We start from the raw sequence: 27,230 nt of genomic DNA, 5'->3' as shown, positions 1-27,230 counted from the left end.
ACATCACTGAAGAGGAAGGCAGAGGAAGAAAATGCAGAGAGGAGGCTGGAAGCGTCACTAGTGATTAGGATGAGACGCAGGAGAGATCTGCTTAGAGCAAAGGGGTTCCCAAGGAAATGCAGAAGGGCACCGAAGGCCTCAGAAGGTCAAGGAAATAGAGACCCAAACAAACCCACTGGATTGAGAAGCAAAGAGATCCTCGGGGAAACCGTGGCAGAAGCTGACATCAGATGGTGATGGATAAACAGTGGTGTCATGGAGGAGAAAGATCTGGAAAAACAGTAAGGGAAGGAGAAGATAGGGCCACCATCGAAAGAAGTACAGGATTGAAAAAGGAAAGCATTTTTGTAGTAGGGGTTGTTGGTAACAAAAAGAAACACTGCAACTTGTGTGTGTGCTGGAGTGAAAAGGGGAGGCTGAAAAAGCAGCCCAGAGAGGAGAGTAGTTAAGAGCCTGCTTGGGAGGGCAGTTGGCCTGGCTTGAACACGGGAGGCTGCGAGGGGCAGTTCAGGTAACAAGAAATGTACCTTGCAAAGCCAGGTGAAGGTGTGAAATAGCCAAGTGCAGGAGACAAGAGACAGGAGAGTGGACTACAAAACGCAATCATGCACATGGTGTGCAGACCACATGGAAAATGAAACAGACTCCACTGTGCTCTCCATCTAGAAAGAGGACGGCTGTGAGGTGAGCAAGGGTACCCTAGGAAGCCAGCTTGTTTCAATGGTGGGAGAAAAACAGAAGATACTGGAAGCAAACAGTTGCCAGAGATGAGAAGAGCAGGTAGGTTAGTGTGGTGAGGGACACAGTAGAAGCAAAGGAAAAGAGTGAACAGGACCCTGGAGGAAGAAGTTCAATTTTCAAAAGAATTCTCTCAATCTAAGCTTAAAAATCAATTAGCTGCAGCTATTTGCAGTCTTTAAGTTCCTATTTCAAGCAAATAAGTCAATGAAGGTAGGTGTATATCCAAAAATGTTGAAATCAAACAGTAAAGATGCAAGAGTTTGATATGGATGACTGTTTAACAAAACCCTAGATTAGTATTTTTCCATAGCCAGAAGTATGATAAAGGAGCATCGCTAAATAATCCAGGACTAAAACAACAATGACTTTTCAAAAGTTTTCTGAAGGTCGATTCTTTTTCATTCATTCACATTAGTGCTTCATGTTTGAGCCCTACTAGGGACACAGACGAAGAAAATTAAAATCAACCATGCCTTCAAACTGTTGATGCCAAAGACCCTGAAGATGGGAAAGACTGAAGACAAAAGGAGACAGGGGCAGCAGAGGATGAGGTGGCTAGGTAGCATCACCGACTTAATGGACATGAATTTGAGCAAACTCAGAGAGACAGTGGAGGACAGAGGATCCTGGCATGCTGCAGTCCATAGGGTCGCAAAGAGTCGAACACAACTGAGTGACTGAACAACAGCAACTTCTCTCCCCATAAATGAAAATTCACAAGGACTTCCAGAATAAGGAAGGTGCTAGAAAAAACAGGGCAGGGGATGATATTTGCTCATGTTCAAGTTCAAAGACACACCAACACCTCTGACCCCATATCCATCTCCAAACTCTACCACCAACTAGATATGAAGACTTCATTTTCTTCCTCACTTCTGCCCTCCTGTATCATAGAGAATGACCAACAGTTAATGGCTAGTTATGGTTCCAACTGGGGCTTCCCAGGAGGCTCAGTAGTAAAGAGTCCATCTTCCAATTGAGGAGACGCAGCAGGAAGATCCCCTGGAAGAGGAAATGGCAACTCACCCCAGTATTCTTGCCTGGAAAATCCCATGGACAGAGGGGCCTGGTGAGCTACAGTCCATGGGGTCACAGAGAGTCAGACACAACTGACTGACCGAGCACGCACGCATGGGTGGTTCAAACTACACCAACTAAGTTCCAGCTCCATGGTCTGACCCATTCAGATCTCAAAACGACCCCGCCAAGTGGCCAGGATGATTCCCTTAAACACAGGGGAAAGTGGAGCTCAGAAGTTAATAAGGAAGTTGCCCCATCTCAGCACTACTCAGTGCAGGGACCAATGTAGCTTTCAGGCTCACCTCACTTCAAAGCATTTATTCTTTTACCCACTGCCTCCACGTCAGATTTCCCTAACCATTATTCCAAAGGGAACTTGTTAAGCACAGTTTTCTTTTCAGCCTTTGGCAATTTCGAATTCTTTTATTCATAGAATTTTAAACGTGTTTAATTTATTCCATAATATTTTACAGATTGAGTTTATGGTGTTTTCTTTAAGCAGCTCTTTTTTTTTTTAGTTGGAGTATAGTTGTGTTATAGTGCTGTGTTAGTTTCTGCTGCACAGCAAAGTGAAACCAGTTACATGGATACATATATCCCCTGTCCTTGGATTTCCTTCCCATTTAGGTGATCACAGAGCACTGAGTAGAGTTCCCCGTGCTATACAGTAGGTTCTCATTAGTTGTCTGTTTTATACGTTAGGGGCTCCCCTGGTGGCTCAGACAGTAAAGAATCTGCCTGCAACACGGGAGACCCGGGTTTGACCCCTGGGTCAGGAAGATCCCCTGGAGAAGGGAATGGCAACCCACTTCATAGTAGGGTATATTTGTCAATCCCAATCTCCCAATTCATCCCATCCCCTCTTCCTCCTTGGTATCCGTTTTAAGCAGTTTTGTTGAAAAATCCAATTCATTCTCAAATAGCTACATAAATAGGGATTCACCACATTATCTGCCTGGCGTGCTGCGATTCATGGGGTCACAAAGAGTCGGACACGACTGAGAACTGAACTGAACTGAACATTATCCGCAAACCATCTTCTAGACAGCAGTTTCTACCTTCCAGCAAAGCAGGCTAATTTGATGTTGTAGAGTGGGAGTTGAGAACAAAGTAAGGACCTGAACTGAAAAGAAGAGGCCTGATCCAGGAACAAACCCACAGACACCTGTGTCCCTCTACATGCAACATCAGTCAACCCAAAAATTACCACAGCTGCGTCCGAGAGCAGGCAACCTACAGGGGTTCACAGAGAGTGTCAGGTACTGTCCCATCTCAGGAAGCAGTGGTTAGGGTACGTCTGGCTTTCTGGACACAGCCCTGCTCTGCTGTGTCCCAGCTGAGGGGCCTCAGGCATCTTCTAGACTTCTCTGAGCCTCAGTTTCCACATCCATTAAATGGGAATATCAGAGGTTGTTACTAGGATTACGAAATGGGACTATCAGAGGTTGTTACTAGGATTACATGAACCATACCTGTTACAGAAAGTACTTAATAAATTTTAGCTTTGTCTGTTAAATATGTTTAAATGTTTCCCTTTCTGGAGTAGTACATTTTTAATGGCAGGTCACAACCCCCAAATGTGTGATGAAATTAATTTAGAGAGTCACAGCCAGAAATTCTGGTAAATTAAATAGAATATTGTATTTAAATATTAATAAAGTCATATTTTGTATTAGGGGCTTCCCAGATGGTGCTAGTGGTAAAGAACCTGCCTGCCAATGCAGGAGACTTAAGAGATGTGGGTTCGATTCCTAGGTCAGGTAGATCCCCTGGAAGAGGGCATGGCAACCCAGTCTAGTACTCTTGCTTGGAGAGTCCCATGGACAGAGGAGCCTGGCAGGCTATAGTCCATGGGGCCGCAAAGAGTCAGACACGACTGAAGCAACTTGGCATGCATGCATGCATTTTATATTGACTTGGTAATTTTTCTTTTGCGTACATGGTAACATTAACTGGTCTTTGTGAATCTCTGCATCCATCCATGTGTCAGTGTAGGTATCAGGAAGCAAGGGAATTTCTTTCTAGGGCCACAATCAAAATATTTTTGAGAACCACTGATTTACAGAATGAAGATGGTAGGGAATAAGGGAAGATGAAAAAGTGTAATGTGCCAGAAACCACTTTTTAAAACACAGACATGTTGAGGTTTGACAGAAAACAACAAAATTCTGTAAAGCCATTATCCTTCAATTAAAAAAAAATAAATAAGTTTTTAAAAAATGCAGACTGATGCTGGAAAAGAAAAGTCCTTCTGAATGGACAGTCAGGATCACCAGGGGATGCCCTCCGTGTACAAGTCTGTTTATGCCTAGGCTGCTGTGGGGGTTTCAGTAATCCCAGATTAATGACGGGCTTTTATTTCCAAAGTAAATCAAATTGTACTAGAAGTACTGATGTTATCTTGATGCTGGGCAAGATGAGAAAAATTGACATGACTTACCAAGTAAGTCCTCTTGCAATACTTATCAAAGTAGACATTATGCCAGATATCAAATGCTCTTTAAAACCATCAGGGTTTGGGAGAGATATGAAAATGTCTTAAAACAGAAATCCTTACATGTTGATGCAGAGTTAACCTTGCAGTTCCAGGATAATCAAATTCCTAGGTGAAAATGTAACTACCCGTATAAGTAGATGAAATGGAAAACAACTATAAACATAATCATTTTAGAATCTATAAAGACATTTATGTTTATATCCAAAAGGCTGTGCTGTTCAATGATACTATGCTTAGACTGTGTAAGAGGGGTCACAGCCCTGGGCTACTCCTGCCACAGGCATTTTCCTGCAGAGTACCAGGTGGACTTACCCATCCAGGACCGGTAAGTCTCCATCTGGTTTTAGGCTACACTTCAAGTCCCCAGCATCCCCTGATCAAATACACAGACACTTCCAAGGCATGAACCAGCTCTTTCCAGGTCTGGCTTCCTTGGTTGGAGCCAGAGGCACGGTTAGGGGGTGGCGGAGGGTGTGGACAGACTGGACGTGCAAGTGGACACAATGCCCTTCACCAGGTAGGATGGTATCACAGGTAAACAGCCAAAGGAAGCAGGCCCTGGGCCAGGGAAAGGTTCTTTTGATCAGTTCTGAGCTCTGGGAGATCTGGGAATTCACGGTTCAAACCTCCCTTTCTGAGTCATTATGAAGATAACAGTTGTCAAGGTAAGAGGGTAGAACACATTTTAAAGAGACACTCAATAGCTTGATTCATGACTTTTAAATATTCAGACACATGCTGTGAGGCCTCTGTCTGTTTTCTTACACAGGACACTGCAGAGTTAGAAGCAGGTTTGGTGGTTAGAACACGGACTCAGAGTCCATGCCATCCACCCAGTGCCATCCACCAGCTACGGAGCTTGGGAAAGCCTTTTAATTTTGCTGTGTCTCCCAGTTTCCTCATCTATAAGACGAGAGGATAACAGCACCCTGTTCATATGTGTTGTTGTAAAGACTAATGAATCAGTGCACACAGAGGGCCTAGAAAAACACCTGGGACCTAATACAAGTCCTCCATAAATTCTCTTTGTGTTATTCTCTATACAAAACTGATTGGCCACTGCAAACTTCTAGATAAAACCATAGCCGGGAAGTTATTCTGTGTATTTCTTTATCCTCACTCCTTTCTAATTTAAAATATCACACTTTATGGCACTCTAAAAGACCACTATTTCCTATTCTGAAAAGGACAGATCATCTAACTGCTGACCTGACTGATACAAGTTTTTCTGAAATTACTTATGTGTTCATCTAGAAGGCACCCAACCTGGCAGACAGCTCAAGCCTCTGGCCGAGCTGAAGTCTGGCAAGTTGGCTTTCCATGTCAATTTCACACACACACCATTTGAACATTTACTAACCTTCATATTCAGGAGATTCAGAGCTACAAACCAGCTAGGTCCTTCTCAATTTACACACCAGAGGCTGAAATACTTGAAACTATCAGTGAGGAGAGGCTATCAGACCAGAGAGCTGAAGCTAAAAATAGAGCCCTACTAGTGGGGAAAGAGATGGAAGAAGACAGTCCTTTATATGGCTACTTATTAGTCCACAGGCTTTTTATTATTCAGTGAAGGTGTAGCATCAGCATAGTATTTATAAATTGCCAACATGACTTATAGCTCTTCAACCTAACAAGACAGAACAAGCAAATGAATAGAAATGCCTGCCACACTTTAATAACAAGCCGGCAGCATGGAGCACCTTGTGTCATTTTACCACAAAACCTCTCAGATCTTTAGCTGTTCGCTATATGTGGAGGTCTGAAATGTGAGAAGCACAAGGGAAAGATTCAAGGTCATATTTACCCTTTAAAACAGGTACCTAATCTACATGTTTAATACAATGAGCATTCAATCTTCCTTTTTTTTTTTACCAGTTACTCAGAAGAATTTTGAAAATACATGATTTACCAACCTTGCTAAGAGGCTGGAACTCTTACCCAAGCTATATGTAATTGATCTGCCATAAAAGGAGCATTACTAAAGCATGGTTAATTTCAACAGTAGTTTCTTTATTAACCCAAATCTTCTCTAAACCCAAAAGGGAGCATAAAGACTACTATGAAATAAATGAAAACTAATTGGATTCTACAGAGGCAAGACTGAGTCTTCCATCCACCCCCACAGTAATCCTGTCGAAATAAAATATATTGTTTCTTTAAAGAGTTTTGCCAACTTTCTATTTAAAAAACACCATAAACACTTTGGATTTGGGCCAGTTTTTATTTACGCAATTAAAATGCTTTTATAAGAGCTGGGCTGGAGGAACAATATATTTTTACAAGCCCATTAGTCATATAGTCAAGCCTCATTATATCATAATCATTCATCAGGAGTCCGTAATGAGAACGCTGTTTCCTCGCTCGATGAGAATATTAAGGAAAATAGGTATTCACAATAGGCCATAAAATGTGTGAAATCCAAACCAGAGGAAAAGCCAGTGGGTTCATCTGGCTTTCATTTTTGTTGAAGAGGGTAACAGCCGGATGAACGCAAACCCAGCTTTAACTCAGAAGCCATATCCTTAATTATTAACCCTCTTCATCCTTCCACCCTTTCCAAACTCCACTCCCTTAAGAGAAGTAGAATACTTCATTTATAATTACTGCCATTAAGAAGACTCCTGGGGGAGCATTTTAGCTTCGGTCATTTTTCGGTAAGCACAGTTTTGTTACAGTTTGTTCTTAATATTTCTCCAAAAATACATCAACCATTTCTCCTTACGCGGCAGACTTGCGTACAGGCTTTGCCCCTGAACTGTGGGAAGTAAATGTAGCGGCGGAGGGGGAGCTGGGGAATTCCCAGCACACCCGCAGGCTCCCTTCCTCCACCCCGCACCCTTCCAGGTTGCCCAAGGCTCTCATTCTGCGCCCATCAACGGGAGTAACTGAAACTGGGTAGGAAGAAAGAAACCTGCTTCAACAAAGCTCAACGCGTGCAGCTTTGGTAAGGTAAGGACAAATCGTGGGGACACGCGTCGGGGCTGGCTGGAACAGGGAAAGCATTCAGCTTATGGTTTTGTGATATTATTTCAAGAACGCAGGGGGCCTCTGGGATCCCCAGAACCTCTCCTCTCGGTGAAGCGGCTTTCAGTCTCTTCCCTGCTCCCTCTCCACAAAACTCGGTGTTGCCAGGATCCTAGCAAGGAGTCCTGTTCTTGGGCGCAGCTGGGTGAGCCCCTCCGAGCCCCACTTTGGGAAGCTGCCCCTGAAGCCGAGGAGAGCCCGGGGTTGGGAGAAAGGCAGTGCGCTGAGCAAGACCCGACCTACCCACAATCATCACGGGGCCCCCAGCTCTCTGGGCACCAGGCAGCTGAATCTAAGCAGGGTAAGCCCTGGCACCTGAGGGCACCCTGGGGAGAGAACGCGCTGCGTCTCGCTCCCAGCCCTCGGTCCCCAGGAACCAGGGCGGCGCGCAGCTGGGAGCCGGAGCCCTGGAGAATTCCTGTGTTAGCACAACCAGGTGCGCGAGCCTGCCCCCCGCCCCGCGACCCTCCCAACCCCGCGCCCAGGTACCTCGCAGCCATACAGCTGTCCCAGCTGCTCCACGATCCACTCCTCCAGCACGAGCCGTTTCCGAAGCTCCTTGCGATCGTATTTTACCGTCACTTTTCCCTGCTGGTGGCGCCGCTGTTGCTGCTGCTGCTGAACGTGCCCGGCGGGAGCCGCGGTGGCCACGGGCGCCGAGTCCTCCCGGGAGGAGCCCGAGCCGCTGCTCGAGCCCGGGCTGCCGCTGGCACCGCCCCGGGGACTCTGGAAGAAAACCCGCGCACCGCTGCCCGCGGCCCCGCCGGCCGCCTCGCTGCTGCCCGTCGCCACCGACATGTCCCCGCGCGCGTAGGAGCCGAAGTGCGGCCCGGAGGAGGGCAGGCGGAGCGCCGGGCGCCGCTACCACCTCGGGCCGGGCAGCGGCATGCGAGGGCTTCGCCGGCACCTGCTCCTCGCAGCCGCCAGCTCCGGGGAGGTCTGGAGGAGCGCGGACGGGGGAGGGCGGGGAGGAGGCAGGGGCGGGGACGCAGCCTTAAAGACGCCGCCGACGACCCTCTCTGTCCAACCGGGGAGGCGGATCCCTCGCCTGGTAGGCAGCAGCCAGGGGCGTGGGAGCTGCGCGCGGCGGAGCGAATGTGGGCGCGCAGACGACGCGGGCGCCGGGGTGTGGACACCGGGAGGACTGGCGAGGGTCTGCTGCCAGGGATGGTCCTCTGCGCGGATGACTGTGCTCTGTCTTCCGGGACACAAGGATTGCTCTTCTCCCGCCGTCCCGAAGCGCAGGAAACCCACCGCCGCCCGCGGCCTTGGCCAGCGCTACCGGGGGACTGGCGACCGCCGGGGGGGCAGGCGACGCGGGAAGGGACGGAGCCGCAGGTCCCTGGCAAAGGTTTTTCCTCTCCCTCCCGCCTCCTGGGAGGGCGGGGACATGTCTCCTCCCTTCCTGGCCCCACCCCACCGCTCCAAACACCCATCCCTATTCATGCAGCTTTCTCCCTCGGTTTGTGAGAAAATTGACTAGGCGATGTTTGTGCCATGAGGCAATCCCGCGCTTGAAAAATACTCTCCAGACCAGTTTTTCTCCTCTTACACCGTGTCTTGTTTCTTCATAGGCAGAGCATGAAGGTATCTTTATATCTAAAGGTCGGAAGATTCGCTGTCTCTTGGGCAAGAGACTGGGAACGCAAATCTTTCTCTGTGAGTTCCTGCTGGTTCCCGGTCTTCCATTTCTGGTATTGTAGTATTCCCTGCATGGCCCGCCTTTCCTCTCTTAATACCATTGCCAGACAACCTCCTTTTAGCTAGGAAAATAACGGCAGAGACTACTTTTAAAACTTTACACAGCCAGTTCAGTTCAGTCGCTCAGTCATGTCCGACTCTTTGCGACCCCATGAACCGCAACACACCAGGCCTCCCTGTCCATCACCAGCTCCCGGAGTCCACCCAAACCCATGTCCATTGAGCCGGTGATACCATCCAACCATCTCATCCTCTGTCATCCCCTTCTCCTCCTGCCCTCAATCTTTCCCAGCATCAGTGTCTTTTCAAAAGAGTCAGATCTTCACATCAGGTGGCCAAAGTACTGGAGTTTCAGCTTCAACATCAGTCCTTCCAATGAACACCCAGGACTGATCTCCTTTAGGATGGACTGGTTGGATCTCCTTGCAGTCCAAGGGACTCTCAAGAGTCTTCTCCAACACCACAGTTCAAAAGCATCAATTCTTCTGCGCTCAGCATTCTTTAAGTCCAACTCTCACATCCATGCATGACCACTGGAAAAAACCATAGCCTTGACTAGACGGACCTTTGTTAACAAAGTAATGTCTCTGCTTTTTAATATGCTGTCTAGGTTGGTCAGGAAGGAAACTTATGACCAACCTATACATCCAGGAAAAGTTATAAATGAATGAGTTTCTTATAAGGTTTAGGGCAAGGAGATGGAGCAGAAGTTATAAGCAGAAAACTGCGTGTGTATGTGTATAAAATTATTGGGAGACATATATTTATGTGGTATTGGTACATAACAATACATTTCTGTTCAGACCATTGAAAAAAATCATAAAGATACTCAAACACAAGTAAGTTGCTTGTACAAAATTCTTTTAAATGCTACTGGGCACTTCTCAAGGTGGCTCAGTGGTAAAGAATCTGGCTGCCAATGCAGGAGACAAAGGAAACTTGGGTTCAATCCCTGGGCTGGGGAGATCCCCTGGAGAAGGAAATGGCAACCCACTCAAGTATTCTTGCCTGAAAAATCTCATGGATAGAGGAGCCTGGTGGACAGTCCATTGGGCCACAAAGAGTTGGACAGCACAGCAGCAAAGGTTACTAGTAACTACCCGAGTTTCTCAGAGATAAAGAATCAAGTCAATTTCCTCTGAACACTTTCTTCAATGGAGAGGATTCTAGCTAGGCCCTTAGACTCACAGCTATAAAGACTTAAAGACACTGGAAATAAAAGTGGCCAGAGCTTTGTACTGACTCTTCTGGCTTTGCCTCTGGTTCCCTGGTTTCCTCTACCCAGGTTTGTGTCTGCTTTATTCTTTCGTTTGGGGTTTTCCAGCTGGAACATGACTGTGAAGGGATTTTCCTAAAGCATTCCATGCCTGATGTTCAACACTGGGACATGTCTGGCCTTGCAGAATGAAAAGAAAGATCTAGTGGGGATTGTGTGGGCAAAAAAGGTGACTGGTATAGGTCTTGATGCATGCATGCTCAGTCGCCCTCCTCTGTCCATGGGATTATCTGGTCAAGAATATTAGAGTGGGTTGCTATTTCCCCTTCCAGGGGATCTTTCCAACCCAAGGATTGAAACTACATCTCCTGCTTCTCCTGCATTGGCAGGGGGATTCTTTACCACTGTGCCACCTGGGAAGTCCCTAGGTCTTGGACCCTTCTCATAATTAGAAGGGGTTGAGGCTAAAATCCCTGCCCCCTGGAAGAGGCCAACTGTCCTTAAGGTGGTAGGTTTCCTACCCAGCTACTCATGGAGAAGGGAGACAAAGCTACCCTGACTTGCTCCTAGAGACTGTTGAGAATTCTCCCCATGATCTCCACCCCCACCTGCCTTAGGGGGTAGATCATTTTAAACCCTGTGCTCATAACCAAGAGGGCAAGCACATCAACAAAAAGGAGATTTGTCAGCCAGGCTGAGGAGGCAGAGGAGGGTAGGCAGTGATCAACAAGACTCTCCCCCCAACCCAGAGAGAGACTAAGCTTGTCTCCCGCTAGACATCTGGCACTTATTCAAGTTAGCGAGCACCAGCTTTAACCAACTGGACTAACCAAGAGAATTTCGTTCAAAACAAAAACAGCTAAAATTGTACTTCATGAGGGAGAAACTATATAAAACCTCAGCCTCATCCTGGCACTGGGGCCTGGCTATTCCCATTTATTTTGAAAACTATGCCTGGGATCAGGAGTGTGGCAAAGAGTGGGAAATTCCAACTCCTTATTTTGAGTCTTTGGACAATGAATTCAGTCATTCGAGAATAACTTCAAAGGATTTATAAAAATTCGCTAAGTTCTTTCTGAGAATTTCTTGTGCCAGTTTTTTCTCACTGTATAAGATGCTTTTTCCTTTATGCTTAAAATTCAGCTTTCACTTTCATGACTTCAAAAGTGACAAGTACTAAGAGACATTTAAGAAGAAATTTAGAGTTTTCTCATCCTAACTTGTAGAAAAATAGCCAGGGAGGCGTCAGCCTCCTTCCAGAGGTACACTGACCTTCAGATGCCCAAATGAGTCACCTTGACTTGGAATTATAAGTTGAACTAAACAATAGTCTCCTCTTTCTATAAATCCTATAGCTCTACCCAGAACATAATTTACCTTTTTTTTTTTTAACTTAAGAATATACCATGGACATCTTTTTGTTGTTGTTTTTCTACACTGTGGGCCATGCGGGATCTTAATTCCCTGCCTAGGGATCGAATCTGTATCCCCTGCATTGAGAGCTGGGAGTCTTAACCACTGGACTTCCAGGGAAGTCCCCAGGATATAATTTACATTCAAAGTGAACTGCACAGCCCCATTCCCACCACAAATACACACACACACATACACACAACTCTCCATGTTTGAATAATCAAAACTCAATGTTCAAATCTTGATGGATCATAGAATTACTATTTTTTGCAGATTTCAAATACTGAAGACAAAGTATTTGGGAGCAAGGGAATCATTTCCAGGCCAGAAACCATTTACACAGATGAATATTTAAATTCATTATCTACAAGACTTATGCATAAATTTGTTCAGGGCAAACCCTTTCTTTTCTAATGTAAATAATTTTTTAATGGCAGTTAATCAAAAACAATTAATCAGTTCAGTTCAGTCTCTCAGTCGTGTCCCACTCTTTGTGACCCCAAGGACCACAGCACGTCAGGCCTCCTTGTTCATCACCAACTCCCTGGGAGCTTACTCAAACTCATGTGCATCAAGTCAGTGAGGCCATCCAACCATCTCATCCTCTGCTGTCCCCTTCTCCTCCTGCCCTCAATCTTTCCCAGCATCAGGGTCTTTTCAAATGAATCAGTTCTTTGCATCAGGTGGCCAAAGTATTGGAGCTTCAGCTTCAGCATCAGTCCTTCCAATGAACATTCAGGACTGATTTCCTTTAGGAGTGACTGGTTGGGTCTCCTCTCAGCCCAAGGGACTCTCAAGAGTCTTCTCCAAACCACAGTTCAAAAGCACCAACTCTTTGGCGCTCAGCTTTCTTTATAATCCAAATCTCACATCCATACATGACTACTGGAAAAATCCTAGCTAAAGATTGTTAGAAAAGGGTGAAAATCAAGGGTCCCAGGGCTTTCTTCATTCTTGGAGGAAAGAAGGACTAAAATACAAATGTTCATACTTAGACCCAATTTCCTTATTTTTTAAAGGCTAATTGTCGCAATAATTATGCAATACTTGGGAATCTACCTTGAGACTGTGATAATTACAGCCCCTAAAGCTACGGACCTCAACAGAGAATCTTATCTTGACTCATACAGGTCTGTGATATGATGCCTGCCCCTGACTTCTCTCAAAGATGCGATAAAGCAAAAAGACAAACAAAAAGTAACTTAATAAGTCTGTTTTTCATTACAAAAGTAGAGAAAATATCATCTGTTCCTTGGGATTCTATCAACTGTTCACAGTATTTTTAGTTTTCAGAATATAATCCATTATTTCATTATTCTTTATGGAGTAAGGGAAGTGATATTGTTAACCTATATAAGTGTAGTTTCCTTTTGGCTACTACTTCATCTCCCCTTCCCCCACTGACTTTTTTTTTCCTTTCCTAATTCTGGGCATTTGATTGTATTATGTACTACAATTTGAAATCATAATTCCTAAATGAACTTAGCCACTATTTGCATAAATAACCAGAATCAACAACAGTCACTGTCACAGTTCTTTGTCTTAGCAATTAACAGAAATTCTTATGTGACAGTTCAGAGATGATGAAAACCAGGGGGAGAAACCCATAGCTTCATTGCATCCCTTCTAACAAAGATTAAGTATCCCTGTGGCTTCCTGTAAGCCTCGCTTATCAAATATTTTGTCTTTTTCTGTGAGACTAAACTCTTGAGAGAAGCCGATTCTCCCCTCTCCAGCCAATGGCTTCCTGCCCTCCCTCTTTACCTGTCCAGTGTTCTGGAAGAGTTGTCCATTCCCCAACATCTCTGTCTTCGCTCACACTCAGCCCTCTGCAGTGTGACTGCCACCGCTGCCAAGCAAGGTCTCCATGTTGCTCAATTCAGTCTGTGCTTTTTCAGCTCTTCTCTACTTTGAGCTCCTGCCACACTTGACAATCTTGAATCTCTCCTGGCCAACATCCTCCTGCTTTTGCTCCTACCTCTGTCTATTCCATCACCGTGCATCCGTGCATGCTAAGTTGCTTCAGTCATGTCCGACTCTTTGTGACCAGGTTCCTCTGTTCTTGGGACTCTCCTGACAAGAATACTGGAGTGGGTTGCCATGCCCTCCTCCAGGGGATCTTCCAGACCCAGGAATCAAACCCGTGTCTCTTTGTCTCTTACATCACAGGCAGGTTCTTGACCACGGGGCTTCCCTGGTGGCTCAGCTGGTAAAAAGTCCACCTGCCATTCGGGAGACCTGGGTTCAATCCCTGGGTTGCGAAGATCACCTGGAGAAGGGAAAGGCTACCCACTCCAGTATTCTGGCCTGGAGAACTCCATGGACTGTATAGTCCTTGGGGTCTCAAAGAGTCAGACACGACTGAGTGACTTTCACTTTCACTTTCTTTACCACTCGTGCCCCCTGGGAAGCCCATCACAGTGATTCTGGTGAACTCCTCTTCCTACACCTCCACCTTCAAGGTAAGCGGTTCTCCAGGGTTCTTCCCTCTGCTTCTTTATTCATTCATATGCTCACTCAAGGTGACTTTGTCCCCTAATGAATCTTCTACTTTGACAACCTACCATCCACCTGTCACAGCCTCTCCAGATGAACAATCTCCAGCAGAATCCTGGTCCGAGCTTTAGATCTGCAGGTACATCAGCTTTAGTGCCCATGCACTATGCGAGTATGTGTACTGTTAAAGTACACAGATACAGGGGGCTTCCCTGGTGGTTCGGTGGTAAAGAACCTGGGAAATCCCATGGACAGAGGACCCCAGTGGGCTGCAATCTATGGGGTCACAAACAGTCGGACTTGAATTAGCAACTAAGTAACAACAACACAAATAAATATTGATCGCAATTCATTTGAGAGCAAAACAGTACAGTGAATGTTGTTTTGGTCATGGATGGTTAGCACAGTAAAAGCTACTCTAGCCCAGTTCATTCAAACATTTTTTTACCACAAACCACAATAAGAAATACATTTCTGGCATGACCTAAATATACGTCTACACACATAACTTACCCATATTACATGTAATACACTTTGACACATCCTATTCTGTTCTGTTCTATTATTTTTAAAGACTGCTGCTCACAATCTCCTAAACAGATTTCCCAACCTACTAAAGGGTTGCAACCCAGAATTGGAAAAGAGCTGCTGTCAGCCAGAACCATACCTACGAGCATCAATCCTGGCACACTCCAGCATGGTTTATTTCTCCAGTGCTCTCTTTCTGTCACTATTAAATGAAGTGTTCTGGTCAACAATTTTGACCCCAAATGACTGACACAGAACTTGAGTGTGATCCTCCCAGAAGTGCTGCAAAAGAACTAAAAAGGAATGTTCTGAACAAGAGCATGGGCCTTTGCTGAACCTCCACACTCCCTCAGGAAATGGGGGAGTCCCTGGAGGGTAAAGACAGAAGGCCATCAGGGATTGGTAGAGTCTCCAGCCTCAGGGCAACAATAGGATGCTGGGAAAGATTGAAGGCAAAGGATGAGATGGTTAAAGAGCATCATCCACTCAGTGGACACAAATTTGAGCAAACTTGGGGCGATAGTGGAGAACTGGAGGATAGAACTAGGTAGCGGAGCCTGGCGTGCTGCAGTCCACGCGGGGGACGCAACTTAGTGACTGAACAACAACAGCAACAAAAACCCAGTACAAAGCCCGTATCCCAAGTGCCTGGATTGAATCTGACCTCTGCCGCTTGTGGAGAAGGCAATGGCAACCCACTCCAGAACTCTTGCCTGGAAAATCCCATGGACAGAGAAGCCTGGCAGGCTACGTCTATGGGATCACAAAGAGTCTGAAACGACTGAGCGACTCCACCTCACTTCTGCCGCTTAGGCACTGTGTGACCTTGGCAAGTTACTTAACCTCGCTGTGCCTCCATTTGTCCATCCATAAAAGGATCAGCAGCTCTTGTTTCCCAGGTTGTTCTGAGGGAGAATGGGCACCTGGAGAAAAAGCACCTAGAACAGTGCCTGCTGTTAGGTATGAAGGGATCCTGAACACCGCAGAGAGAACTCACCATAGTGCCAATAATGTCGCAGAGAAATTACGGCCATAGGCATGTCCTGACTCCAGGGATGTGGAGAGAACGGTGGGAAATATCTCCACAGAGAACCTGCTCCAGTCATGACACAGCAGACTCAGCATTCCCATCGACAAGTTCCAATAAGTGGAGGCAAACACACATAGCCACTGCTTACTCAGTTGGCGCCTTCACCTACATGCCTTGAAGTCACCTCAAATTAACAAATTCTAAACAACATCATCGACTTCCTAGGACCTACTTCCTTTTCCTAGTTTCCTTTTGCCAGGACTACTTAGCACCATTCACTTCTTTGTTTAATCTAGAAACTTGAGAACCGTCTCCCTCATTCTCTTGTCCACCTTGTCCAATCAATAAGCACATCGTTATGGTCCCGTGTTTGTCTGGATCTAAGATCTGCCTCCTCCTCTGGTCTTCACACTCTCCCCTGGATGTTTCCTGTGTTCTACTTTGTCTTCATGACCTGCCTTCCATCTGTTCTCTATACTGCTCCCACAGATTTATGAAAGCAAATGTGATCAAGATCCTATGCTTAAAAAATCCCTCCATATCCCCCATTTCTTTCAGGCTAAAGTATGAACAACCTCACATTGCACACAGGCTTTTCTTGCTCTGGCCCTTGCTTTTTGCTCCAGCATCTGTTCAAACATTCCACATCCCAACACATACACATACATACCTCACTCTGCCCAACATCTCACTGAACGTGGATTCCCAAATACAGAACACTCACCATCAACTTTTACCTGTGCCTATACACCCCTACTGAGCTCCCCGTGGTGCCAGGCTGACCCCTCACCCCCTCCAGGATCATCTCAGGTCTCACTTCCTGGACTAAGCTCTTCAAGATGTCCTTGGTCTCAGCTTGGTGTTGCTCTCATGTCTGCTCATTGGCCACCATCTGTCACATCACCCATCAAGCCTTTTTGTGATCATGTCTCTGCTCCAAGGTCACCTCCTCAACAGGCCTCCTCTTTGCATCCTCTCACTCCTTGATCACTTTCTTTTCTCCTTCTTATTTGTATGACTTCTTGAAAAGTGCATCTGTACTTGTTAACTGACTCACTCTCCCACCGGAAATGTAAATTTCATGAGGGCAGGGACTCCACTGTTCACTTTTTCCACTTCCTGAAACAGTAGTTGGGGAAGGAAATGGCAACCCACTCCAGCATTCTTGCCTGGAGAATCCCATGGACGGAGGAGCCTGGCAGGCTACAGTCCATGGAGTCACAAAGAGTCGGATATGACTGAGCGACTTCACTTTCATTTTTCAAAACAGTAGTAGCACTAGGCTTCTCATTGTCAGCAGAAGGTGTCTGTTAAGTCATCTGTCCCTCCCACTAGATTGTAAACTCTGAAAGAGGAGGAGGTGGCTAATTGGAGTTTATATTCTCAGCACCAAGAACAGTGTGCTTACCACATGTTAGGTGCCCCAAAATAGGGAATGAGTGAAACTAATCTCCACTTCTGGCTATATGCTATTTTCCCCCTCCTTGGCTCTCCAATACAAATATACAGAAATACAGGTCTCTCCCATCTCTCCTCAGTATAGGCTCAATCTGGTGGTGGTTGTTCTTTTAAAATCACAGGAAATCACACTTCTCCCCTCTACAGAGATGCTCCAGGGTTTTTACTATGTTTCCATAGTAAACAAAAGAAATAACTGTCTCTCTGTTCTCCCCAGGGCCCACACACCAGCTGGAGCTCTAACCCCCTTTCAATATTTAGTTTCAGCTTTTCAACACCTTGTTGGTTTGAGGCTGTTATGAGACAGTGGCTGAAGAATCAGGTGTGAAGTCCGATGATGACTCCAGTTCTCCTCTAACCTGACTTTGCCGTGGGCTGAGCAGTTGTTTTTCCATCTGCAAAATGAGAAATGATTCCAAAGGCTACCACCTCAGGCCATCTGTGTGTGGTAAAGGACCAGGTCATCATGGACCAAGGCATGGTTCCACAGTTCAGTTCAGTCGCTCAGTCGTGTCCGACTCTTTGTGACCCCATGAATCACAGCACGCCAGGCCTCCCTGTCCACCACAAACTCCCGGAGTTCACTTAGACTCACGTCCATTGAGTCAGTGATGTCATCCAGCCATCTCATCCTCTGTCGTCCCCTTCTCCTCCTGCCCCCAATCCCTCCCAGCATCAGAGTCCTTTCCAATGAGTCAACTCTTCGCATGAGGTGGCCAAAGTACTGGAGTTTCAGCTTTAGTATCATTCCTTCCAAAGAAATCCCAGGGCTGATCTCCTTCAGAATGGACTGGTTGGATCTCCTTGCAGTCCAAGGGACTCTCAAGAGTCTTCTCCAACACCACAGTTCAAAAGCATCAATTCTTTGGCGCTCAGCTTTCTTCACAGTCCAACTCTCACATCCATACACGATCACTGGAAAAACCATAGCCTTGAGTAGACGGACCTTTGTTGGCAAAGTAATGTCTCTGCTTTTGAATATGCTATCTAGGTTGGTCATAACTTTCCTTCCAAGGAGTAAGCGTCTTTTAATTTCATGGCTGCAGTCACCATCTGCCGTGATTTTGGAGCCCAGAAAAATAAAGTCTGACACTGTTTCCACTGTTTCCCCATCTATTTCCCATGAAGTGATGGGACCGGATGCCATGATCTTCGTTTTCTGAGTGTTGAGCTTTAAGCCAACTTTTTCACTTTCCTCTTTCACCTTCATCAAAAGGCTTTTGAGTTCCTCTTCACTGTCTGCCATAAGGGTGGTGTCATCTGCATATCTGAGTTTATTGACATTTCTTCTGGCAATCTTGATTCCAGCTTGTGCTTCTTCCAGCCCAGCATTTCTCATGATGTACTCTACATAGAAGTTAAACAAGCAGGGTAACAATATACACGTGCACAGCTAATCTGCAGCCAGTGTCGTCTTCGACTCACCAAGCAAGTGTCACAGCGCTCAGACTGCTCCAAACCCTGCTGTCTGACCCCTGTCTGTACCACTGGTCTCCTGGCAACATCGGTTGTCTCTAAAATTTTTCAAACGTCTACTCTCACGTTCTGTGCTTATCTTGCCATGACCCAGAAACAGACCAGACCAACCACTGGCACCAGCTCAGGAACAACCCTCTGAAAATCCCTGTGCCACAGGTCCCATGTTGTCATGATGAGTGACTTACCAACTCTAATAGCTGTAATAATATCAATAGCAATAATAATGGGGCATTGCCCTCCAGCTTGGGAGAATGAGGTGCTGGTCTTCACTTCCTCCTCTGGAAATCTCTGTTAGAACAAGGCTGATTCTAGTGACCCAGAAGCTTCACCTTCTGAGAAGCTTGTGTAGCCTCTGCACTCTGCCCACCATGTGCTATGGAGGATGGCACAAGACTCCTTCCTTTAGAAATCCACATCCCAGGCTTCCCTGCTGGCTCAGTGGTAAAGGATCTGCCTGCTAATCCAGGAGACATGGGTTCCATCCTTGATCCAGGAAGATCCCACATGCCTCTGGGCAACCAAGCCCGTGTGCCACAGCTACTGAGCCTGTGTTCTAGAGCCCAGGACCCACAACTTCCAAAGCCCTTGTGCCTTAAAGCCTGTGCTCTGCAACAAGAGAAACCACCACAATGAAAGCCCACACACCCCGAAGAAGAGTTGTCCCCACTCACTGCAACTAGAGAAAGCCTGAGCCACAACGAAGGCCCAACATGGTCAAAAACAAATAAATAAATGTACTCATAAAATTATGTTTTAAAAATAACAAAAGAAAAAAAAAAAATCTGCCTCTTATTCCTGTATGTCTCTGAGGACTGTTGGCTTCACTGCGTTGTGTCATGTTGTACTGTGTGTTGCATTGCATTACTGTGGGCTCCAGCACAAGGCAAAGGGGCTGGGTATATCTATGCCAAAGCCTTTGACTATGTGCATCACAATCAACTGTGGAAAATTCTGAAAGAGATGGGGATACCAGACTACCTGACCTGCCTCTTGAGAAACCTGTATGCAGGTCAGGAAGCAACAGTTAGAACTGGACATGGAAAAACAGACTGGTTCCAAATAGGAAAAGAGTCCATCAAGGCTGTATATTGTCACCCTGCTTATTTAACTTCTATGCAGAGTACATTATGAGAAACCCTGGGCTGGAAGAAGCACAAGCTGGAATCAAGATTGCTGGGAGAAATATCAATAACCTCAGATATGCAGATGACACCACCCTTATAGCAGAAAGTGAAGAAGAACTAAAGGGCCTCTTGATGAAAGTGAAAGAGGAGAGTAAAAAAGTTGCCTTAAAGCTCAGCATTCAGAAAACTAAGGTCATGGCATCTGGCTCCATCACTTTATGGCAAATAGATGGGGAAACAGTGGAAACAGTGGCTGATTTTATTTTTCTGGGCTCCAAAATCACTGCAGATGGTGATTGCAGCCATGAAATTAAAAGATGCTTACTCCTTGGGAGGAAAATTATGACGAAACTAGATAGCATATTAAAAAGCAGAGACATCACTTTGTCAACAAAGGTCCATCTCGTCAAGGCTATGGTGTTTCAAGTAGTCATGTATGGATGTGAGAGTTGGACCATAAATAAAGCTGAGCACCGAAGACTTGATGCTTTTGAACTGTGGTGTTGGAGAACACTCTTGAGAGTCCTTTGGACCACAAGGAGATCAAACTAGTCCATCCTAAAAGAAATCAGCCCTGAATATTCATTGGAAGGACTGATGCTGAAGATGAAACTCCAATCCTTTGGCCATCTGATGCAAAGAACTGACTTATTGGAAAAGACCCTGATGCTGGGAAAGATTGAAGGCAGGAGGAGAAGGGGACAACAGAAGGTGAGATTGCTGCATGGCATCATTGAGTCGATGGACCTGAGTTTGAGCAAGGCCCAGGAATTGGTGATGGACAGGGAAGCCTGGCCTGCTATAGTCCATGGGGTCACAAAGAGTTGGACATGACTAAGTGACTAAGCTGAACTGAACTGAACTGAAGAGGGAAGTGAACCCACAACCAGGTTAGCAGGTCCCAAGCTAGTCTTATCTGAAGCAGGTGTCACAGGTTTATAATAGTTTGAATCTTATAATCCCCAAAGCTCCCCATCACTGATACCCAATGATGTGTCAGATGCTATATTATAAATGCTATCTCATTAAGTACCTGCCCCCAACCCTGCAGATAACCTACCTTCAAGATTGACAGTTCCACTCATTTGAAAGAGAAAGAAACCAAGCTGCTAGAGACCCTGCCTTCCACCCTGAGGCTTTTTGGGTAGTGGAACTGTGATCTTATCTTTTACCTTCCAGTCTGGTCATTAGTAAGACCTTACCCAGAAGTCCCAGCCTCCTCAGTTCCGCACAGGCCCTTTAGGGCCAGGCTGTGAGCCTAGGACTGAGCCAGGGAGTTATAGACATGGAGCATCCCCTTTCCTTCCTTTGGAGCTTGGCTTGGCGGAGCCAGGGTCATTGTGAGAGAGCCTTGGAGCACAAGCAGAGTTCAAGGGACCATAAACCCACTCCTCACAGAGATCTCTAGTCTGGTTCCAGATTTGGAGTAGTCAGGTTTTATTTTTAAGTGAGGAAGGAAGTTTTTCCTTCCCCCTTCTCTACTTCAAGAACTGAGATGCTCTGAAATCAATTGGCAATTATATATGGCATCCACCAGGTGTGCAGTTTCCGGTTCCCTGACACGTGGGATGAAAATCTGATGCTGGTCCACCTCATATCAATGAAGACAATGTCTCTGGGGGTCAGGCCTGGGCATCAGTGCTGAAAGTTCCCAGGTGAGTCCACTGTGCAGCAAGGGTGGGGGGCCACGGCCCAGGACCACCTGGGGACAAGCTTCATGACTCCCCAGACTCTGCCCTCTGTTCTCAGCCTTATTCTGTTCTTTCTCACTCTTGTTTACTCTCTCTGGCTTTGCTCCACAAAGACCTCAGGAGCAGCAGCCTCAATCCTCCATAAGCGCTTAATCAAAGACGTCGATTTCTATAGAAATGACTATTCAGTCACAGTATGAGTTTCACGGTACAGTTTGAAACTGGTGATGTGACTTGGCAATTGTTTTGAAATATAAAAAGAATGGATCTTTATGGACAGACAAAAACATCTCAGTTGTGGAATAATAAAAGGATCAGACATAATTGTAAAGTTACATAAATATGTAAATTGATCATGTCACCAAGAAATCTAATTACCTAACTGGAAAAAATTTTTTATTTTAACCAGAAGAGAATGGTCTGTCAGAACCTTGTGCAGAGAATTATGATGATCCTAGGAAACATAATATGTTGAAAAAAGCAGAGAATGGTATTTCTTTCCAGCTTTTATGTTTAAGATAACAGAAAAATCTATGTTACTATGTTGCATGCGTTATGTTTGAAAAACAAGCAAAATTATAACATGGTGCCACAACAATGCTACTGCCCAGAAAATGAGGCAAGAAGTGAGTGTGCATAATGTCCTTAGTTTAGACTGCAAGGCAATAAGCTGTAGAATAAGTAATAAGTGGCATTAACCTTCTCTGCCCCAACTGCTCAACCCACGGAGAGAGAGAATTATTAAAAATTCCACAGATGCCCTTTGGCTGTCTGAACCCTTAGAAAGAGGTTCTGTACAGAGAAGCCCAGAAATGCTGCAGAGCGTAATGAGTGAAGATAAGCCTCCAGGTACGACTGTATCTGTCACCACAGATATTGCAGAACTGCGACTGTGACTGTGGCTGACATTTTAGAAAATAAAACTTCTAATAAATTCGTGATTCTGGTGAACCAAGAAATGTGGAGACTTTTCAGGAAACAGGGTCAGAATCTAACTTACCAACTGTGCTGTATGCCCCATTTTTTTTTTTGGCCCCACAGTAGGCAGGACCTTAGTTCCCCGACTAGGAATCAAACCTGTGCAGTGGAAGGGCAGAGTCTCAACCACTGGACTGCCAGGGAAGTCCCTATCCCCTAGTTGGTCCTGTACAATCAGTCCGGCTGGGAGAGGAACAAGCCAGACCCCACACAGGGGACGCGGGGTGGGGAGGGGGGCGGTGGAGGAGGGATGGTAAGCAGGGCAGTTGGCAGTTGTGGGTTGATCCAGCTGTGAACCAAGCTGCGAGTAGGTGAAATGCGCCCTTCTTCCTAGTGTGCAGGCCCCACCTCTCCCAGATGCTCCAAGCATCTCATCCACCATCACTACCCTTTGCCGCAGACAGAGCCTCTCATGGCCTTTGCCCATCACTTGTGCCCCCTCTGTCCCATGCCAGCGCTCTTTGTTACCCTCCAAGACCAAGCCAGCAACTACCGCTGGGGAAAAGCCAGCTGTGTGATGAAGACAGAAGACAAAGAGCCTGTACCAGATTGAATAGTGCTCCTGCCCACTAAATTCAAGTCCTTCTTAGAACCACGAGCCTATTGCCTCACCTGACAATCTTGCCACAGAGCCCACAGGCACCCACAATGTCCTGGGTGCTAAACCCACACCTCCCCACACTCTGGAACCAGCAGCTCCACAAATGTGGCTGAATTTGCAAATATGATCACTGTAGATGTAATGGGTGAGGTCATACTGAAGTAGGTGGGCGCCTAATCTAACATGAGTGCTGTCCTTCCAAGAGGAAAAGAGACACAGCCGCACAGACATACAGACACACCGTGTCTAGAGGAAGACAGAGTGCAGACGCCCAGAGAACGCCATGTGAGGTGACAATCACAGGGTTGCCCCTACAAGCCAAGGATTGCCAGGACCATCAGAAGCTAGAAGAAGCAAGGAAGGATCCTCGCCCAGAGCCTTTGGAGAGTGCACAGCCTTGCCTCATCTCCAGTGTTGGACTTGGAGCCTCCAGAACTGGGAGACAATGTGTTTCTATTGTTTAAGCCACCCAGATTGTAATACTGAGTTACGCCAGCACTAGGTACTGATACGGAGCCTTTAAAGGTAAGCATGTATCTGACTGCTAACCGCAGTCTCCTGCAGACTTGGGGTGAAAACAAGTCTCACCTCAAATGAAGACTCCTTGTGTCCTGGGGGAGTTACTTAGTGCTCTGCTTGGAGCTGGGCTGTGAGGTGGCATCCAGACTCTACAAAGAAGAATGCCATTAGGTACATGGCATTCATGAACCCAGAAGAGGGAGTGACAGCTTGTGTCAGCTACTGCCAGCCCTGCTGGAGGCACCTCCCAGGGGTCACAGCCTCGGCACCCTCAATCACCCACTCTCCTGCTATGTTGAGACACCTTCTGTTTTTCACTCTATGGGGGAAAAATAAACAAGTCAAAATAATGCACTTAGAACTTTTTTCAAATGTCTGTTTCAAATAAATCTAATCTATTTAAAAAAATGAAATTATTCTTATACAAATACACTGAACGTCAGTTGATTTCTTCTTTAATGGAAGCTTTGTTAGTAAGCCAAAGAAGGCTGCAAAAGGGTCCTGTGAGGACTAGTTTATGAAAGTGTAAATATTTAAGATACAAAGTCAAAGTGGTTTCAGAAAATTTGTGAGACTGGACAAAAAAAAAAACAATGTTTTTTAACCAATAGGATTTAGATGATAAAAACTTAGAAGAAAAACAAAGAATGACTTCGTTTACCATTCAGCTTCCCTGGAATGGCTACCCATTCCAGTATTCATGCCTGGAGAAGCCCATGGATGGAGGAGCCTGGCGGGCTACAGTCCATGGGGTCACAAAGAGTCAGACACAACTGAGCGACTAACACATTAACTTTCAGTATCTGCTTAGTTTCTTTAGTACCTAGCATGGAATTTGGCAAGCAGTAAATTTAATGAATAAGTACTCGACTGCATATGTTAATTTAAAAAAACTTCAAGATATTTAAATATCAAATGCTATTTGGACATGAAAATATCATCTCGATAAGCTATAACTCTTCTATACTCTTCTAATGAGCTTATGAAATATGGAGAACCACTTCGACATTCTGAAAGTCAGCATTCAAGGAGGATATTAATACTTCTACTGTAATAACAACAGCAACCCTTATATAACACTGCTAAATGCCAATTACTATCATAATTGTTTCTTTTACATCTCAAGAAAAAAAAGTGAAAATGTTAGTCTCGCAGTCGTGTCCAGCTTTTTGCAACTCCATGGACTGCAGTCCACCAGGCTCCTACACCCATGGAATTTTCCAGGCAATAACACTGGAGTGGGTAGCCATTCACTTATCCATGGGATAGATCCTACCCAGGGATTTGAACTCAGGTATCCTGCATCGCAGGTAGATTTTCTATCAGCTGAACCACTGTTTAATCCTCACAACAACTCATCATTTTGCAGATGAGGCAATGGAAACACAGAGAGGCTAAGTAAATTGTCAAAACCACACAGGAAATAAGGGGCAGAGCTAGCCAGTGTAGCCCCATCTACACAATGCAGCCTCTCACTAGGAGTTCCTCCTCCAGTAAATGTTTATGAAGGAGACACTGAATGTGAGTACTGTGTCTGGACATCATTTTGAGATGAAGAAGCACCACTGAGTCACTGCCGGGAAAGCTCTTCCGGGTCATAGCTCACTCATGTTCCTCCAAACCTGAGACTCCAGCAATGCACATCCTCCTCCATGAAACTGCTATTCAGACCCAAAGAGCTCTCACTTACTCAACTCTCTCCCCAGAGTCAGGCAGGCATAGACAATCCTTTCAGATATTAACATCCTATGGCCAAGGTGTCGATCATAGTGTATTCATTAGGAGACACCTACAGTGCTGGTTTGCCTTCCTAAGAGGGAAAGTTAGTGATTGCACATACATTCCTATGGCCTATTTTAAAAGCTGAACTCTTTGTTTCCTTAAATAGCTATCTTTCCAGATGCCACATTTCCCCTGGCTATGGTTTGAATGACCATAAATGAGATTAAATTTTAAGCAAACAAGCAAGACGACAGCAGCAATGGTTTTGTTTGCAGGGTCAAGACTCGTAACTTCCTTTGGCCAAACCTCCTGGAGGTTTTAGTAAATTTTCTGAGAGCACGTGAGAAATTAGAACGGGAATGAGGGAGTTTTGCTAGTGTGGCTCATTCACGCTAAGATTATACATGGATCATGTTTGTTTACAGACTATTTACAGACTCATTAGATCACCCCCAGGACATGTCCCAGGATGTAGCTAGTTAGCAGACCTTTTATTGGCATTAAATGATGTCTTAAAGCGATTCAGGAAAACTTTAGTCGATGCATCACTTTTCTGGGAAACAAATATCATGCATGGATTTTATGCGTCACTTATTTCCATCTGGCCCATGAGCCGCACACTTCGCTTACGCACCTGCTTCTGGATGAGTAGCACAGCATGTGTTCATTAGAACAGCTAAGTGTTATTGCAAACGCTCCAAAAGTGTACTGGCTCCATCACTCCAGAAGTTCACCCTGTGCTCACGTATTAATCCTGGATGGATGAACAGGAAAGAAGTTTTAGAGAAGGTTCAAGATTTAATACCATACCAACCCAAGCATATTCATTTTTAGGTTGGCCCTGAAAGTGACCAGAAGAAAATTGCAAATAACCAGAAAATCTTCTAGTTCTTTCAGCCTGAACAAGGATAGGACTAAGCCTCGAGAGAAACTTAAGGACAACGAGAGACGAAAGTGCCCCTGCTCGTGATCACATGCGAGGACTCCTGCATAGTCACTAGAATAGTTACACCTCATTCATGAAAGCTACTCTTGCTAATGTAATACTCATAGACTAGAATCACCTCTTGTTAATAGTATTGTAGTACTAAGCACTACAGTTCAGTTCAGTCCGGTTCAGTCGCTCAGTCGTGTCCGACTCTTTGCGACCCCATGAATCGCAGCACACCAGGCCTCCCTGTCCGTCACCAACTCCCGGAGTTCACTCAAACTCACGTCCATTGAGTTGGTGATGCCATCCAGCCATCTCATCCTCTGTCTTCCCCTTCTCCTCCTGCCCCCAATCCCTCCCAGCATCAGAGTCTTTTCCAATGAGTCAACTCTTCGCATGAGGTGGCCAAAGTACTGGAGTTTCAGCTTTAGCATCATTCCTTCCAAAGAACACTCAGGGCTGATCTCCTTTAGAATGGACTGGTTGGATCTCCTTGCAGTCCAAGGGACTCTCAAGAGTCTTCTCCAACACCACAGTTCAAAAGCATCAATTCTTCGGCGCTCAGCCTTCTTCACAGTCCAACTCTCATCGATACATGACTACTGGAAAAACCATAGCCTTGACTAGATGGACCTTTGTTGACAAAGTAATGTCTCTGCTTTTGAATATGCTATCTAGGTTGGTCATAACTTTCCTTTCACGGAGTAAGCATCTTTTAATTTCATAGCTGCAGTCATCATCTGCAGTGATTTTGGAGCCCCCCAAAATAAAGTCTGACACTGTTTCCACTGTTTCCCCATCTATTTCCCATGAAGTGATGGGACCGGATGCCATGATCTTCATTTTCTGAATGTTGAGCTTTAAGCCAACTTTTTCACTCTCCTCTTTCACTTTCATCAAGAGGCTTTTTAGTTCCTCTTCACTTTCTGCCCTAAGAGTGGTGTCATCTGCATATGTGAGGTTATTGATATTTCTCCTGGCAATCTTGATTCTAGCTTGTGCTTCTTCCAGCCCAGTGTTTCTCATGATGTACTCTGCATAGAAGTTAAATAAGCAAG

General features: G+C 45.6%; 1 protein-coding gene and 1 long non-coding RNA gene across 3 annotated transcripts in view; one reads left to right on the top strand and one right to left on the bottom strand.

Moving 5' to 3' along the window:
- Positions 1–8,595, bottom strand: part of PPP1R14C (protein phosphatase 1 regulatory inhibitor subunit 14C) — a 91,217-nt gene extending 82,622 nt beyond the window's left edge. The window contains exon 1 of the mRNA XM_070376855.1: positions 7,775–8,595. Coding sequence (XP_070232956.1) covers positions 7,775–8,083 — 309 coding nt within the window. The 5' untranslated portion in view covers positions 8,084–8,595. The remainder of the gene's footprint in view (positions 1–7,774) is intronic.
- On the top strand, positions 6,626–23,838 carry LOC138989181 (uncharacterized). 2 transcript variants are annotated; one of them, XR_011465409.1, is made up of 4 exons: positions 6,626–7,210; positions 8,860–8,944; positions 21,268–21,385; positions 23,204–23,838. It is a non-coding gene; the product is annotated as an uncharacterized lncRNA (long non-coding RNA). The 2 variants fall into 2 exon arrangements; XR_011465408.1 differs by having other exon boundaries at positions 22,855–23,838.
- Positions 23,839–27,230: the final 3,392 nt, after the last annotated feature.

This window comes from Bos mutus, chromosome 9 (assembly GCF_027580195.1).
Source record: "Bos mutus isolate GX-2022 chromosome 9, NWIPB_WYAK_1.1, whole genome shotgun sequence".
Taxonomy (NCBI): domain Eukaryota; kingdom Metazoa; phylum Chordata; class Mammalia; order Artiodactyla; family Bovidae; genus Bos; species Bos mutus.
This window is presented reverse-complemented; position numbering and strand designations above follow the sequence as displayed.